The 18,603-nt window shown below is 33.2% G+C and overlaps 1 protein-coding gene across 1 annotated transcript in view; it reads left to right on the top strand.

The window, feature by feature from the left end:
• Positions 1-10,161, top strand: part of LOC135849145 (zwei Ig domain protein zig-8-like) — a 385,619-nt gene extending 375,458 nt beyond the window's left edge. Inside the window, exon 6 of the mRNA XM_065369413.1 lies at positions 9,938-10,161. Coding sequence (XP_065225485.1) covers positions 9,938-10,092 — 155 coding nt within the window. The 3' untranslated portion in view covers positions 10,093-10,161. The remainder of the gene's footprint in view (positions 1-9,937) is intronic.
• Positions 10,162-18,603: the final 8,442 nt, after the last annotated feature.

The raw sequence follows: 18,603 nt of genomic DNA, 5'->3' as shown, positions 1-18,603 counted from the left end.
CAAACGCGTATAGGATTTAAAATTCAGGCTGGATGTGGTTTATATGTTTGAAAAAATATTTACTTACAAGTATGCAGGTATTAGTTCGTACATTACTCAAATCAATCATTTGTTCGAGTAAAAACTGTTTTCTGAACATTTCGTATTTACTTACGGCAAACTGGTTATGCAATTTTATTAACGTCACTGTGCTGCGCATGAGAAATTATGTTTGACTGCCGCAAAAGTAGTGGAGTAAACAATCTTGTGAGCAAAAAGAAGGAACTTGATCTGTCAAAGGCATGGGGTCAAACCGAAATTTTTTTTCCGGTTTCCTGATTGCAAAAAGTGTGGTACCAGTAGCCCCTTAAAGATGAAAACAATTTTTTAAAAATCGATTTATGAACATTTTTTGTTTCTAGGCAAGAATTTTTCTAAATAATCCTTTTTTCAAGAAAAAAATGTTCCCGATTCTTCGAACCATTTTATACCCAGTAAGAAGTCTTTCAAAGTTGAAACAATCACAAAAAATGAAAATAAATCAAAATCAGCAATTTTTTTGAAAATATCTCATTTCCTCATTAAAATTGTTCTACATAACTCCCTTTTCAAGAATAAACCTTCATTGGACCCCCCAAATGATGTTGGCTCTCTTGTATGGAGCGCCCCAAAATTTGAAAAAAATGAAAAAATATGATAAATTGATGTCTACTGAAATTTTTTGAAAATTATTTCTACTTACCTGCAGACAGAATATTTGTAAATATTAAGCATTTCATCAAGAAAATTCTTCGCCAGTCTCACAATGATGTTGGCTCCCTATAAAGCCCATCAAAGTCGAAAAAATCGACCAAAAAAAATAAAAATTTTTATCTGTAGGTATATATGTACAAATTTTTTGAAAATATTTCATTTCTGGGCAAAACACTTTTTGTTTAAGATCAAGAAAGCCCCTCTTTGGTCCTCCAAATGATGTTGGCCCGCTTGTATGAAACCCTCTGAGGTGAAAAATATCAAAAAAGATGATAAATTTATGTCAAAGCAAATCATAAAATTTATTATATCTACTTACATACATTTACCAAAACCGTAAAGTTTTGAAATTCAAACCACAATCAATCTTTTCTACATTCGACGAACTCGCTCAATATTGATTTTGAAATCAACCTAATCTAAAAAAATTTCTTCATTTACCAAACAAAACACAAATAACTTTAAATTTCAAATGGATTCTTATTGAATATCCGTTTGACGTACAAACCTAACCAATTCTTCATTTTAAACGAAACCTAATTTACGTTTTTACTTACTCCGATGATGACCCATTTTTTAAAATTTCAATTCATATCTAATCTAAATTGTCGCATCTTCTAATCCTCGCCAACCCCTAAATGGAAATTTCTACATTAAAGTAGGTAACCAAATTAAACTTAAACAAATTTTGGACATGAAACCAAACTTAATATCAATTTTTACATTGGCTAAACCAATCTTCTTTGAAAATTAAATTCAAATATGACCAAAAAATATATCAAAATTTTCTCCAATTCCATATTTGAAAATTTTAAAAACATACTTGACGAAAATTTCGTCAATTACCGAACCGGTTTTTCTCTTTTAATTCGATAAAAATATTTTTTCATTTCGTTTTGAAAATGAAATCGGATATGAAAATTTTATACTCTTCTCTAATTCCATTTAGAGAATTTTTTGGTTATGTAATTTTGTTTTATGTACTTACTTGTGACCCCTTTTTATCGATTTAGGAATATCAACAGTCAAAAGAGTTCTCGAGTTAATTTTGATAAAAAAATTTCTCTAGTAGAATTTGAATACTTAAAATTGTGATGGTAGGGGATGCGCCCACAGCTTCCACCTAGAGGGAAGATGTGTTCCTCCGGAGTGGCTGCACTGACTAAGTAGTGCACTCCGTCGGATTAGTTCGAGCTGAGCCACTCCGCCATTAGAGACGTTACAAAACGTTGAGTATATTTTCACTGGTGTTCCTATTCGGATGCATTTCAGAGCTTCCACTTGCAATCGATATTGCAAGTGCCTTTTTTAATAATGTTTGTGCGTTTTATTTGTAATTATTCTATTTGGTTTTATATCAGAGATGTTTACAATAAAACTTGTCACATCATTTGCGGTCTATGATCTATTTAGCGGTGTCTCGTCACCTTGTGCACATTGATATCTTTCGTAAGGATATCGGACAAGTTTAGGTTCCCTGGGCTTACTATATTGTGGTCTTAAGCACTGGGCTTTCCCTCTGAATACCAAGGACCGTCCCAGTCACCACAAAATTTTTTTAAGATTGCGAAAATAAAAATGAGCTTTTAAAATTTTGTATGGCGATGTAGACATTCTTTTACATTTTTTTCTGTTCGCATCCTTAAAATTTGTCATATTGGTTACGGTTGCAGGAATAAAAATTTCTTCCTATCTATTTTCGAACTCATTATTCCAAAATAAAATCTGTTTTCATTAATAAAGGAAAAATACCACTGAAATTCGTAAAAAAAAAAAACCAAAGTACTTATAAATGAAGAGTCCAGGGAAAGAACCAGGTAAGTCACTTTTTTTCAAAAATGAGTTTAGGGTTGAATTAAATTCACACTGAGGAGTAGAAAAATGTAGTCTATTTACATTTTGAAAAAAATCGATTTTTCGTGGTTAAAATTACTTTTAAAAAAAAGAGGAGAAAAGAAAAATGAGCCGAGACGAAATGTGAGGCGACAGGAAGAAAATTTCAACATCGTCAACTATTTAGAATACAAAAATTTTTCATTATGTCATCATAATAATCGATTTTCATCGAATTCAAGTTGTTGCGAAACACTGATTTTTCGATTTTTTGCTTGATTTTTTCACGAAAACAGTGACTTTTCAAGTCGTGACTGGCTCATCTCTTCATTTTTTTCCTACAATGCCTCAAGTTGTGTTTGTGGGATGTTGTGTGATGTATTTAAAGTCATTACCTTGATGAAATTCAAATTCGCTACAAAATTGGAGCCTTCTGATACTTCAAAACGCCGTAACTCAGAAGTTTGAAAAAGTGACTTACCTGGTTCTTTCCCTGGACTCTTCAAATGTACACAGCATTACTGCCAAAGAAAAAAATCTAAAAAGACGCGAAGCTTCTTATTTAAAAATAAATAAAAGGGAAAGAAAAACGTTAACTGAATGAAGAGATGAAACGATATAAAAATTTCAAAATTCAGGCGACGAAATTGGCAAAGGCAGAGATAGCGTAGCGGTGACCGCAAAAAATTTCAAATAACAAATTCGACCTTTTTCATCGCATAAAATTACTCTGCGCAGGGCTATGTTTTCATTTAAGGGTTTGAAACGACGTGTAAAATATTTTTTCGATACCTTCGAGATTCGAAGGGGAAAATTTTCAAATTCTGGTTAAGTAAGTAAAATGTAGATACATTTTCATTAGAAAAAAGAAAATTGGAAAAAGCCCTTGAAAATAAAAATGAAGATGAAAAAATCTCGTTCGCGTTGGTCTTTCGCAGAAACGTAATTCGAATAGGCAGGATGTGGATGCTGTAAGAATACCTACCGTATATATGCTGAGCGAGAACGTAGGGTGGAATTATGGGAGAGGGGGGGGACCTTGGAGTTGGGATTTTGCACCGCTAATGGAACGCCTTTCGGTACAATTTACTCTGGGTTATATACGCGTTTTACGTGACAATTTTAAACGAAATTAACCCTCGTAATATATAATTTAAAGCTGGTAATGCAAAATTTCCCGAGTATATACTTACTATACTTTTTTTTTTCGCCTCTTCAAAATGTGTAAATCAAAATACCTACGCAGGTCGAAATCCATAGACCATTATGCAACCTGAAACGGCTAAGCTGTCGCATCGACGTATAAATTACCAGCTCGCGTATTATTTACGAGTACCTATTTTCGAGCAGGAAATGGGAAAAAATTTTCATTCCGATTTTACGCTGTGGTTCTCGTAGACGATGCAGACACGACACACACGCGAAAAGCGAAAGAAAATTATAGATTCAGGAAATCATAAAACCATCCCGGCGACGACGACGCAAAGTAACATGTGCAGCGATTTGTTTTATAGTTCATTGCATTATAACAAATATTTTATGGTAAATTAATTTCTTACGTAGAAATTGCCCCGAAATCTCTATATAACTCATGCGGTTTATGCGGCAATGTTATCCCGTGTGCGGTAATTTTGTCCCGAGAAAAGATACATAGTGTGTGCCTCTCGTCTTCCTACTATAGTTCAATATGAAAGACGAGCTAACGCCGTTGTTATTGCTTGCCTCAGCGTCGTCGTCGTTGTTTTTTTCGGCTCGTATTTTCAAGATGTTCGCCAATTTTGTAATCGTTACGTTTATTTATGGAAATTTATTGAATTAGCTTTTCAGCGAGTGGTCGAAAGATTCGTAGGGTCGTTTTTGTATCATTTTTCGTCGGTTTCGCGGAATACCTATGCAGAAAAGTACCTAATTGAAAGTGTATTCCCAGATAAGATAGGCGAAATGGCCTTGTTCACAGATTTCGAAAATTATGATATATAGATTGTTGTTGAGTACCTACAAAAATTTCCGAGCAAATTTTCCGCCCGCACCCACCCTCCTTGGACACTGCGTCGCCACCCCGCCCTCCCACGGTTCCAAACGCGAACGCACTGGAGTTATATTCTCAAATTATCATTTCACTGTATTATCCGCGATATTTCCAACGCAATTTTATCAAAAACTATGCGTTTATTCAAAAAAACGCAGGAATACTTTTTTTCTTACATTTCAGCAAAATTCTTCAACACTCACTCAAAGTTTGAAGGATTGGCCGAGCCAATTTTGATGAAATTTGAAATACAGCTTTGATTTGTTGGCTACTACTGACCAAGGTTGAAAAATTATAAATTTTTTTAAAATTGACCCTGCATCCCCCCTATTTGGGCCCCAAAAATTCTCAAAATTGACCCAAAATATCAAAAGGCACTTCTGCACCACAAATTTAATACTCATGCAAAAATTGAGCTTTGTAGCCCAATTACATCAAGCTTAAGCTATGTTTAAAGATTCTGAAAAATGGCAAATTTTGAAAATATGACGAGTATATAAATTAAAAGGACAACCAAACAAAAGCTGAGATGATTTTACGAATACCAGAAGGCACTTCTACAATGTTCAAAGTATATTTAGAAACAAAATTTCAGTGTGATTTGTGCCCTATTTGAAGCTGTAGCTTTGTCTAAAGAAACAGTTGATTTGTAATACTAATTTTCACCATTTTTGCATCTTTAGACAAAGCTACAGCTTTGAATAGGGCACAAATCATGCTGAAATTCTGTTCAAATATACTTCGATCATTGTAGAAGTGCCTTTTAATATTTTCAAATTAATTGGAGATTTCATTTCGTCGTCATAATATGCAAAGTGGCTAACTCCAATTTTTGACCAAAATGAGTTATGAGTGCCATCTGATTTTTCTTCACTTAATTCATAAGTTGAAACCTTAAAAACATGCCTATGCAGGCCCATTCGTCTATTATCTGTGGTTAAAGTCGGGAAAATTATCTAACTCCGCTAAAGGATAACGCACTGTGTATTTAGCTACGTGAAACTGTTTCATTTTTACGTTACATGAAAATGAGTTATGAACACCATCTGAAAGGTAACACTTCATATAAGGAACTTCTGACATTGAAATTTGCCTCAGGTGAATTCATTGGTGTAGTATCCGCATTTGAAGTTGGGAAAAATATCTAACTCCACTGAAAGTGGCTTAAAATGTGTCAAGTGAAAAAAAAATTTAGCCGCATTTAAATAATCTTAACTATGCAACACCCATCAATAGTGTTGATAACGCTGTTTTTCGCATTTCCTGAACAATTTACAAAAATGGAGTTGGCCACTTTGCATAAGTATTAAGACAACGATTATGCACAATTATTACCTATTATTATTATTGTGCATAAATGTTCAATATACAAATAACCATTAGATTTGAAGTACAAAACGTGTTAGCATTACAATCTGAGCTGTATGCAGTTGAAATGCACCATTGTGTTGAACAGCCTATTAGCTGAATGATTTAAGCTGCGGCTCACCTTGCAGTATGCTCAGGTTTGAACCCCACCAGATCCTACTTTTTTTTAATTTGTAAGTTGATTTTTTCAACACAATTTTTATTTACTATGTTCAATAATTTCTAAAAATAAATCTTAAATCGTGAAGTCAAAAACATATGACTCATCACAAAAAAACGTCGTTTTTCACTTCTTAAAATATAAATTTTCTTTTGCCCTAGCTTGGCTTGGGCCTCTTGTGTTTTTTTTTTCAAAGTGATTATTGAAAAAATTCCATTACTCAAATTTATTTAAAACAAGCAAGATACACTTTTCACCTTGATAAAGTGGGGATTGTAATAGATGGCAGTGGTAGAAAGTAACTAATTACTTTTGACGGTAAGAAGTTTTGTCTAGTGGCTCATAAAAAGGGAATCAAATAATTATTCCCTGGGAGGGGAATAATTGCCTGATACCTAACTAGCTCTGGAGGCAGGCTCTTTCTATTAGCGACCCTCTTACATTTTATAAAAGTTGAGCTTTACGTACCATTAAATAAAACTCGAAAGAACATGTACAGATAGCCTATATTCTTTTATATATATCTATACATGGAAATTACGTAAATCAAATAGATCAAAAGGAGATTTACATAGAAAGTACATATCGAATGAACAAATATTCGAGTATGCAGCAAAATACACAACATTTGATAACACGTAAACACTTAGTTATCAATTAAAGCACTATCTGCGTTATGAACATAGGTACAAAATAATTATACCTATTCACTATTAGTTAGTCGTAATAATAATTATCATTAAATTATTAAAAGGAGTTAACCGCAGCGGAGTACCAGACTCCACGAGTAAGCTTTTTTCATTACTTACCCAGAACTATTCACGTTAAATTATCTCTCCTGTGGACTCACCAATACTAGGTCCGATCGATAATTCTAAAGGTCTGAGGAATACATTTTGAAACTAGATCACAGCCCCAAGTCCGGACTATGGGACGTGATCCAAAAATACCATAAAAACGATATAACGAGACGATGTATCTCACGATTTACATTACGTTAATAAACATACAAATTCACACCGAACAAGCGGGTAATACTTAGAATAAATTGCAAGGAGGATACTATAATACCCATTATGAACGATATGAACAATCGTTTTGGTGACGAGAAGTTCTACCCTGGCCAGACGTAAAAGATCAAGTGAGAATCGAGCGCGAATCGCCTAGAGACGAGCCCTATGCGAATTCGGAAAAGTCCTTGACTGACGTCAAAGCTCATACACACACACACACCACAAGGTAGAGAAATACATGAAAATATAGTGTACTGGTTTTTCATAAGTATAACGTAAAAATACATTAATACCCGCGAGTATAGTGGGTATAAGAATACCCACGATACGCGGTTAAGGCATTCCTGCTCCTCACAACCTGAAAATTTTTACATCTAAAAATGATGTTTCGCCCTCTCTTTGCTCAGGTTTGTTTGGTTTTCATTTTCAAAATTTAAATGTTGACATTTAAAATCTAAAATTTTGAAGCCAAAAAATGAACAAATTTGTGAGAATTACATCGTTTTTCAGCTCTTGAATTTTTGAATGTTTTTGCTCTCACTTTCCTGGGCTATTATTGATAAACTTGTTAGGTATTTCATATCTCATTTCATTTTAGAAATTAGAAATTTGTCATTTTATGTGACAAAATTGGTACCTATTTTTTTCTATTACTGATTGCCAAATTTTCAGTCACCCCCCCCCCACTTTCTTTGAAACCCCACTATTCCAGTCAGTTTGATGAAAAATGTCTGGTAATCTTTCAACTCTCTGCATGCTCCTACTTCCAATGCTATATTCATTCATTGGATTGAACACTTTATCACAACGTAGAAAAAAAAGTACTGATATCCTCCAAAAAAAAACTCTTCAAAAAAGAATTACACCCCGCCCTCTCAACAATATGAACAAGACGTAAAAAAAACTTTGTCTGCAAAAGGCTCATATTTGTAAAAAATTCTGAAAATACGGGTTTTTGCGTTTTTTCGCACTATTTTTTGTTCTATAAATTTTTTGCATACTTAACATTCATCATCATCGAGTCATATAACTGCTCTAGGTGGTATCCCATACAAATCAACGCGTACCCTTATGCCGAATTGGGTATTTGGGCTAACATCCCTTATGTTTGTGTTGCCTCGATCGCGTTGATGACGTATCTCATGGAAATTTTATTTTCGAGCTTCCACTAGTAGTTTCCTGCTTGCTTACTAGTGACATCTTCACAAGCACCTTGGAGCTAGCCGGGTAGTTAAGAGACCCTGAGCTCCTCAGTGTTGACCTCTATAGATGCTTGAACCAGTTTCAGCTTTTTGATTCTGCTAACAGATGGCGTGCATGATCTGTTAGCTCGGCTAATAACTGGTAGTCCCCCAGTACTTGGTGTGTAATGTTGATAATTGCACGTAAGATTTTTAATTACACTCACACGCTTGCCTCTGTAGCTGGGTTTAAACCCGGTACCTGGTAAACGGTTTTTGCAAAAAAAAAAAAAAAAAAACGCTAAAAACGCGTGATTTTAAGTTTTTTTTTTGCAAATATGAGCCTTTTGCAGCCAAAATTTTAATTTTGTGGATTGGCAGAAAGAAAGTACTTGAAAGAAGACACATTTTGACGAAAACAGTTTTTGTGTTGAACCCTTCAATCAGCAGCTGTGACGGTGCAAAGTTTTCTTCTATCAATTTTACCCTCACCACTAAGATAAAAACTTTTGAGAAAAATCGTGTTGAAAGGCCCAGACTTCCCCTACATATTCCGCGTGGTACCAGAATTATCTCCCCGCTACTCGTGGAGACATTTTTTCTTGCAAAAAACGCATTTTTTTGGCTATACTGTCCAAAGGGGGTGGGTTGGGATGCGGGAATTCCACTCGAAAAATTTTGTAGAGGTACCCAACAATAATCCATCATATTTTTCCAAATCTGGGAACAGGGCCATTTCGCCTATCTTAGCTAGGGATACCCTTTTGCTCAAATTTGGTACTAGCTTGGTTTACTTTGATAGCAGTTTGAGTAGGTTTGAATCAAAATTCATGTAGGCTATTTCAAAATTTTCCAAGAGGGGGCAACACGGAAACCTAGAGAACTTCCAATGTAATATTGAGCTATAGAATGCCCATTACTTATCGAAACCTGTACATGTTCGTTGTGATTCTCCAATATAATGTACCTATGTAAAATTTGTCTCCGAGGTGCAAAGACACGCATCCTGGAGCTTTGGCGAAGAAGTTTACATAATACAACACATGTAACCTACTTCATCTCCTCACCACCTCCTTCAGCTTTTTCACATAAGAGTAGGTACTACCTACAACCAACCAGATGAAAATCATACACAGGCTTGGTAGGTGGGATAGAGTACATACAAAGCGAACTAATGCATATTCACAAATACGAGATTCCTTAGAGAATTACTATACGTGCATAGTGTATAACGAGAAAAACTTGAATATACCCTTGACTGGGGGTACCTTACCTATGCCCTTGCTTCTACATATATCTGTAGTAGCATGCTGCAAAACAACACAAATACACCCCGAGCCAAGCCATACCTATACTGCAAGGGGATACGGCGTGACAAGCCAACATCAGCAACACTCCACCATACCTATAGTAAATTAACTTCTCTCTATATAAACCGAACCTTTAATTAAAACGTCTTCGCAAACCAGCACATTTTCGTGACCCGCTAAACAAGCTTAATAAACGTATTGAATGATAAAGCTTCTCCAAGCTCCCAGTACCTACACCATTGTGTACCCAAACGATGGTTTTTTTTCTTTTACTCTTTTTTTCTCATTTGGCTTTACTTTTCTGCTTCCAGGCGAAACTCCGGCGGCTATGAAAAACGATGCGAAAACAAAAGGAACAGCCGATACTACTTCAAAACCTGAGATCACAAAGGAAGACAATGAAGCTTCGACGTTAAAACTCTCCATACTACTATTCCTTGTTACCTTCATTAACGCCATACCATAAGCGTTAATGTAAAACTATAATAGAATATTTTTTTTTAAAATAGTTTTTCAAAAAATATTTTTTTTTCGATTTTTTTGTTTTTGTTGATTTTTTTGTACTAGTTAAATCGCGATCGCGAAAAATGCAACTTCGCGTATGTTAATGGACTGTTTAACAACCGTTTGCGCAATTTCGAAAACTATTTTTTTATATCTACGTCCCCGTCCCTTGATTGTTTCTTATTTCCCTCCAATCGTATTGTTTTTTTTAATCGTTTGTAAATATTATTTACGTTAGTAATAATGGCACGATCGTGTAAGGTAAAATTACCCGAGTGTATTTAAATACCTACCTTGCGAAATTTCATCTCGAATACTCGATAATCGACCGAGTGGAATTTTTCTCTCAATTTTTACGCAACACGTGCGTACATTGATTGGTTAAATAAAAGAAGAAAAAATGAGTAGTAAATTGTCAAAATTCACCTGTACAAACACATAAGTACAAAAAAGGAAAAAACGCAAATATTTTTCAATTTGGTTACCGCATCAGCGAACTCGACAACAACGCATTTGCAATGTAAATACTACCTACCTACATACTTAAAACCATCGTGTATAGCTTTGTACATAAAATGGCTCGACTCGTTCGCTCGTCTCCGTGAATTTTATTCTCTATTTTTTCAACACACATCCATAATGTACTCGTAATTTTTTAAACACATATCAAAAATAATGTACGCTAGTAACGGTTTCCTTCGATCGATTATAAATAAGTAATTAAACGTGAGAAACCAATGTGTAGGTTATACCTGATGACATTTTGTTATCTCGAATAAAATTAAGTGCCCTGAATTATCTGGCTACCTAATTGTTCAGCTAACATATTTATGAACCCCGAAAAAGCGAATAAAAAATTTGAAATTTTTGTGTGGAAAATTTTTTGAATAAATGAAAAAAACTTTTTAAAGGAAAAAGGTTGCATTTCATGGCAAAAATTGACGTACCTATTGGACATTTTGGGTTTGCTGCGTATTTTCGAAAAGGTGTAGATACCTAAAAGAGGGAGGATAACAAATTTTGAATCATCGAAAAAAATTATACTGGTATCGAATAGTAGGTACCTACTTAAATGCATTTTCAAGCAGTCTGATTTCGATTTCGATCATGATCAATTTTTGATCTGTAAAGTTCATTTTTCAACCTGAAATCGATTTTTAATTTCGAATGTGATCGATCATAAGGAATTGAAGATTACAAATAAACCAATTTTTGAAGCTCGATTAACCGATTTTTGTTCGTGATCAATTTTGTGATAAGGAATCTGCTTCTTCATTTTGAAAATGATCGATCTTAATCGATCAATGATCTCAAACAGGTCGATTTTCGACTATGATCAATTTTCGATCAGACTTTCTGTATTTATCACAAATGCTAAAATTGATTTTCATTTTCAAACATGATCGATCATATGGAATCAAAGTCATAAAAAATCGATTTTTGAAATTCAATAAATCGATTTATACAATTTTTGACCAAGAAAGCTGTTCTTTCATGTCAAACATGACCAATCATGTGTAATCGAAAATCGCCAATAAATCGATTTTGGAGTTTGATTAATCGACTCTCAATCATGATCAATTCTTGATCAGAAAGATCATTTTAGAGACTAGAAATTATTTTTTATTTCAAATATGACCGATCAAATGGAATCAAAAATCTCATGTAGGATTAAGGTACAGATCGATTTTCGACCATGATCGATCTGTGATCGGTAGGTCGAATTTTGACCTCACAAATGGAGCTCCTGATCAAAGATCGACTAATCCAATCTTGAAAAATCGATTTTTTTCGATTTTCAATTACACGAGATCGATTATATTCGAAATGAAAAACCAATTTTAGCCTCATAAGTTGATCTACCCATTATAAATCGATTAATCGAACCTTAAAAATCAATGCATTCACGATTTTCGATCTCATATAATCGATCACAATCGAAATTAGGAATCCATTTTGGCCTCAAAAGTAGATAGCTAATCATATCCCAAACCTAAAAGTCGATTCATTTTTAATTTTTGAACTCATATGATCGATCATTCGATCGTTTTGAAAATTAAAGGATTCCATGGAAAAAGGGCTTTAGTCAATTTTTTCTGTTTTTCTGATTTTTACGATTCTGAATATATTCAAAATTATTTTTTTTTTATTAATTCCACCATATTCAGTGATATTGAAGTGTTCTTCCATGAAAAAAAAAAACGAATTGGAAAATGTTTGCTTAAGGTAAAGTGCCCAAATTCCACCCAGTGCCTAATTCCAACCACTTTCAATTTCTCGTCCGTTGATAACGCTACCTAGCGGGTGTTTGTGAAATTATGTTGCTAAAGTGATTAAATGATGACGTACAAAACGCCAGCACCTGAAAGCCAAATGGAAAAAAATCATCGCCGAAAAACCACATTTCAAAATTGCCGGTTGAAAGGAAGCTCGGAGAAAAATACCGATGGAATTTTTTTAACGAAGTTTTTCGTCAAGTTTGATGAATATATCTTGAAAGTAGATAGTTTTCAACATATGTGCGGTATTCATTTGTAGGAACCACTCACGGAAGGCCCATTAATTTCACAATTTTCAAATCTCTGTGGGGGTCCTAATTCCAACCACCAGCAAGTACAACATGATAATTCATTTTCAAAAATTTTTAATACCCAGTAAATTAGTGGTAGGTAGGAGAAAAGAGCTGCCGTCATCATTGTTGAGTGAAATTAAGGCCTCTGAGGGGAAAAACGACGTCAGATACACCTCTTTTTACATAATGAATTTTTGAGTCTTTAAATTCAGGTATGATGGAGAATCTTGAAATTTTGTTTTTTACTGCCCTCAAATTTGCAAATCTCGGCATGTGACACTTCAATAATAAATGAAGATTTAATTACTTTTGTATTTTAATCAATAAACTTTGTATTTTTTGCAATTTACGCTACTTTTTTTCATAGTAAAAGTAGGTGGTTGGAATTAGGGACCCAAAAATGAAAATTTGCGATTTGACACTTTTCACTAAAGTTCATTTTTTTTTCTGGGGATGGTTTTTCCACAAGGTGACAATGCCAAATGAATTTTGAATAGTTACTTTATCAAATGGTTACACAACTTTAAAAAAAAATTCAAATTGAGATATCCGAAAATGCATTTAAAAAAAAGTGGTTGGAATTAGGGCACTTTACCTTACAGAAAAAAATTCAAGTCCATTTGAACTTGTAAAAATCATTTTAAAAAAAATTACTAAGGCCCCTTTTCCACGAAGCTCCCCAATTATTTCCAATGTTTTGATTCTCATTTTCATTTTTTGGCAAAACTATACTCTTCAAAATTGATCTTCTGAAAATCGATATTTTCGTTCAATTGATTTTGGATTTCAATTACTGATAATGACTCATCTTTTCAAAGATTATCAGGAGATTCTCCTGTACTTATTTCACCCTAAAGTCAAAACAAGCCTCTCAGAGCGGGTTGGAGTTCGAAATTTGGAAAAAATACAACATGAGTATCAAATTCCTCCAGAAAAGCCCTGAATTTTCAAAAAGTTAAGGTCTGTGACCCTGGTTTTTGGCAGCTACATAGGTACATATTATATAATTTTTCGAGACGAACAAAAATGATTTTCTGCTTACTGAAATTGTTCACCAGTAGAACTGAAAACTTGTTGAAGATAATATTTTTTATAAAGTTAGGTAATTTGTTGGTAGATAATTTTTTCGAAATTTTTGAAAGTTAGAACTTCTTAGAGTTCGAAGATGCATTCTGATACAACGTACCTATCTTGAGACTATCGAAAAATCATATTTTGAGAGTTCATCTTTACTTTAAATTGAAAATCAGATAGGTATCCACTTATTATGATACTCTTTTGAGTACACTGTGTAAGAGAAAATTCCTTGGAATCGTGAGAGACATTTTTGTTTGTTTCTTTGTGAGTAAACTGGACTTTTAAACTCCTTCTTTCAATTATTCAAAGGCTGCAAGCTGCACTCAGTTTTCTATTTATTGGCATCTTTTTCACAGAAAAATAAGATTGCAATTTGGTTTTCTCAAAAGAGACTCGTCAACTCTCCCATGAAGATCAAGCAATCAATATTCGTTTTAAAAAAAAATTCCCCAAAAAAATGGTAAAGTAGCCAAAATACCCTAAAATTCTCCTCGCATCAACTCAATACACTACACTTCATTAAAAAAAATACAGTTAGCACGCCATAAAACCCATCAACACTTGCGATATTTACACAGGGAAAATACACACGGCTACGAAAAATACTCCGCTTGAAAAATAAAGACTTGATACGTGACTCGATGACCAAAATGGAACGTTTTTTTTCTCCACAGCATGTTGGAATTGTAAATTATGCACTTATACTTGGGCGAATTCGGTTTTTTTACGTGAACGGGGTTACTATTCGAGAACGAGCTACATTCACCTGTACAAATTGAGACAAATAGTCGAGTTTTTCTCCTTTCAAGAGTTGAAATAAATAAAGAGAAACGCCAAGTGGCGTCGTATGCCTTTAAACACGAGTAATCCACGCTTTATTCTTTCCATGTGTGTGAGAGGAAAACCGATCGAATGAAGCTGTTTAGCATTTTATTTAAATCTACCAAAATTAAATTACTTTCGAGGCTCGACAAAACAAACAAACAAACGAATATTGAGAATGGAGAAAAAATACGTCCTGTGTACGATCGGCGAAGAAAAACATAAACTAATTCTAACATACCCCTCCCCCCCCTCATCCCTCATCAATCTCTATTTCCGAGAGAAAAATCTCATCGTTCTATATACGTTAGCAGAAAAGCCTCATATGAACCGAAATCCGCTCTGTTTAATCGAGTTGATTAAAAATTTGCTGTATTCTGGTTAAATAAGCGAATTTACTTGCGAAGAGTTAAGACGCCAACGAAAATTAGGTAATACCAGTCTTAACCTTTTAAAATTACCTACGACGTAACTGTGAGAAATTTTCTAAGATTTTTTCCTCGTTTATTTTCGTTGTTTTTGTTTTCTCGCAATTCTTTTGTTTTTGTTGTGTTTTTTTTTCTTTTTAAATAAAATTTGTAAATTAAAAAAAAATATACGTAGGGAACGTATTGAAGTTTAAACAAAACGTGAAACTATGTGTACAAAAATGTTCTCAAGGGGCTGCTTTGTCATTTGGTCTCGTTTCAAATTTTAAAAACGTAATTTTATTCTATCTATTACTCTTTTTATTATTTATTATTTACATACATCTAAAGTAAATAATACCGAACAATTTTTTTCATTATTTAGGTATTTTTTTTTCTTTCTTTCCTTCTTTTCTCTCTCTACATTTTTTTTTTTTTGTAACGTTTTTTGAAGACGAATTCTGTGAAGTTCTGTTTTTAAGTACATAAGTATGTATTTTTACTATTTATCTCGATGTTGTCAATGTTTCAACGAATATTTTCGATGTTATATAAATACCTACCTATTTACGTTAGATACGTAATTTTTTCTGTTTTTTATATTCGTACTGTTTTTCGTTTTCGTTTTTTGTTTTTAATGTGAATAAATTTTACACGTGTAGATTCAGTGGCGGTCCCATAATCCTTGGGAAATTAAATGGAATTTAAAATGAAAATTTAAAATACGCTGTTTCCAAGAAAATTTACTGGTTTTCCCTTCAAAAGTGAAATTAGGCAACTTATTTTTCGCATAAGTTTGCAACGATAACATCTTGACGTACTTACTTACCTAATGCTAATTTAGCTGCGAAGACGCCGACTACGTGTTAAAAAAATTGCCATTTTTTGCACTCTATGGGGATGATAAAATTCAAGGACGTCCCATTTCATTTTGAATTTTTTCACAAAACACGGGTGAAAAGTTATTTGTAGCCTTGCATTGATACAAATAAGAACCAAGAAAAAGTCTTAAAATTTCAAATTTTTTTTCCAAAAAAGTTTGAAAATTTAAAAACTGAAAAAATGATGTCAAAATGGACTCAACGTATGGAATGGTATTTAAACTCGATAAGAACATTTTAAAAAATCCAGATGAGTACAAAAAACATTAATTTCTGTATCTTTCTTTCTTTATTTTTCGATTGGTACCTAATTTGAAAAATTGATACCTTTTAAACCTTACATCGTAAAAAATTACGTATTTTTTTGCCAGGAAAGTACCACAGTTATTAATTCTTGAAAAAAATATAAACCTGGAACAAATCTATTGGCAGGGTTTCAAGGAGAATAAATAGGGAATTTGAAATGTTTGATAGGAATTTGAAAAACCTGAGCTTGAACTTTCAAGGTTAAAAACTCGATGTTTCATAATATTATGTTACCAAAGTTGAAAGATACCATTTTAAAAAATTGAAAAAATTACTACAAATATATTTTTTTCATCCCCTTCATAACAAACTAATTTTGAAAAAAGGATCTCAATACCCTTTAAAAATTTTTAAAAAAATCATGTGAAGTGGAAAATCAATTGCGACTGATTTGAAGGAGTTTTTAGTTCAAATAATGGCTTATTTTTCAATCCATATAGTTACCAGCATCTTCAATTGAGTATTTTTTACCTCATTTCCCAAAATTATTTGATGAAAGTACTGCACTCCATAGATTACATACCAAATAAAAGTACTCAATGGCGATTTCTCATCTTTGTTTTTTAGGGGGTTGGGGGGAGGGAGGAGGACTTTTATGCGGAAATACCATCTGTTTTTTTTTTCCTTCACCAAAATGTCAATAATCTGAATAATGAATCTTCAAAATCCACCACGAAAACGGATTTTTAAAAAGGATCAGATTTTGTAATCAGTCGATTGTTAATTTTATAATCTCATTCAAAAAATTCAAAGAAGTTAGGTCATTAAAACCACCACAATATTCAACAAATCAACTAGATTGAGAGCGTTTTCTAAAGTTAATCTTCTTATTCGACCGCCACTGACCACGTCAGCAATTAAAAACGCCCTCGAGGTCCGAAACATCGACCTATACAGCCAATATTTACATTCCAAAACAAGAAAAAAATTCTCTTGTAAAAAAAAAATGAAAAAAAAAATCCAGAATAATAATTGTTAAATCAAGCGCAATAAAAATGTAATTTGAATTTTCAAAACCCAGGCAAAAAAATGTACCGCAATATTAAATCTGTAACGTTCGGCGAAATGAACAGGCAAAAAAAAATGTATAAAACTTGAAAAACTCGCTTTGAAATTAACTTTTAACTTTTTTTTCTCTCGTTAGCCTCCCGAGCAAATATTTTATTCCGAGTCGTATACAGCTAAACAACTTTTTCTATAAAGTATTAAAGATTTTTGCTCAGGAAATGTATTTTTTTCCTCTTTTTATTTTTTATTTTTTTTTAGATACGATTTCGATGTCGAATTCACGCCTTCTTGAGCAGTTATAACTTGGACGAAAATTTACGAAATTAAAATTTTTTCAATCGCGTATAAATTCAAATAATACCTATTCCAACTTGATAGATCCCTATACCTAGATTTTTTTCAAATATTATCGTCGAATGTACTTAGGAAAAGCGTTTTTAATTGCACAACGACCACGTTTTATTGTTTCATTTCCTAAATACCTAGCCCTACTTAGATAAAATGAAATTTTGTAAAAAAAATTGTCGAAAAATTGAAAAAAAAAGACATCAAGCATTATGTAATTTATTTTTTACATATACTTCATGTTTGTATAATGTTTGTATATTATGAATTTTTTTTTATTCTCAATAAATGTTGAAAAATATACGACGTATTGTTTTTAGCTTTGTGTTTTTCATTTCCTGCCTTTTTCTGTCAACAGGATCTCATATTACTTACCTAACGTAGAGTAGGAATATATTTGGAAAAAATTTTTGTTTACGAATAATTTGCCTACTTTGGAAAATTTTTTATTTATGTACGTACAGTTGTACTTATACGCAGAGGTTAGATGATTTGGTAGCAGGTTATGAACAATCCCATCTCATCCAAAAAATCTCTTTTAATAAAATTTTTTCTCATATGTTCGAAAAAATGCGAAGTGAAATTCGACAAAGAGCAAATACTCAGCTACTGCGAAATACCGCCGTATAAACATGAACGTTGAACAGTACCATTTACATAATGTAAAAAAAACAACTGCCTCGAGGATTTTTATGACGACGAGCCAGATTTTCCTCGAATGCGCGATGGAAAAGTACTGAAAAATAATGAGTTGGAAAATGAAATTGAAATTTTCAGTACAACGGGATGGTAGTTTGCGTTTGAAATTCAACTGAGTGAAAAATTGCAACGTAAATTCGCAGTAATCACGTAAAAACGGGGGCGTCTGTTTCTTAAATATTGACGTGTGAGTTGTTGTGATAAACAAGATGCCAATTTGTGATTTGCGGAGGGATATTTTCCCAAATTTGAATGACGCCTACAGCTACGTATTTTTATTACGCGATTGTGTAGGACCACGTTTGACCTATATTCAATTCATATTCTAAACAGATAATGTTGTAAAAACCGAGCAA

Source organism: Planococcus citri, chromosome 5, assembly GCF_950023065.1.
Source record: "Planococcus citri chromosome 5, ihPlaCitr1.1, whole genome shotgun sequence".
Lineage (NCBI taxonomy): Eukaryota > Metazoa > Arthropoda > Insecta > Hemiptera > Pseudococcidae > Planococcus > Planococcus citri.
The sequence above is the reverse complement of the archived record's forward strand: the minus strand, read 5'-3'. Positions and strand labels throughout refer to the sequence as shown.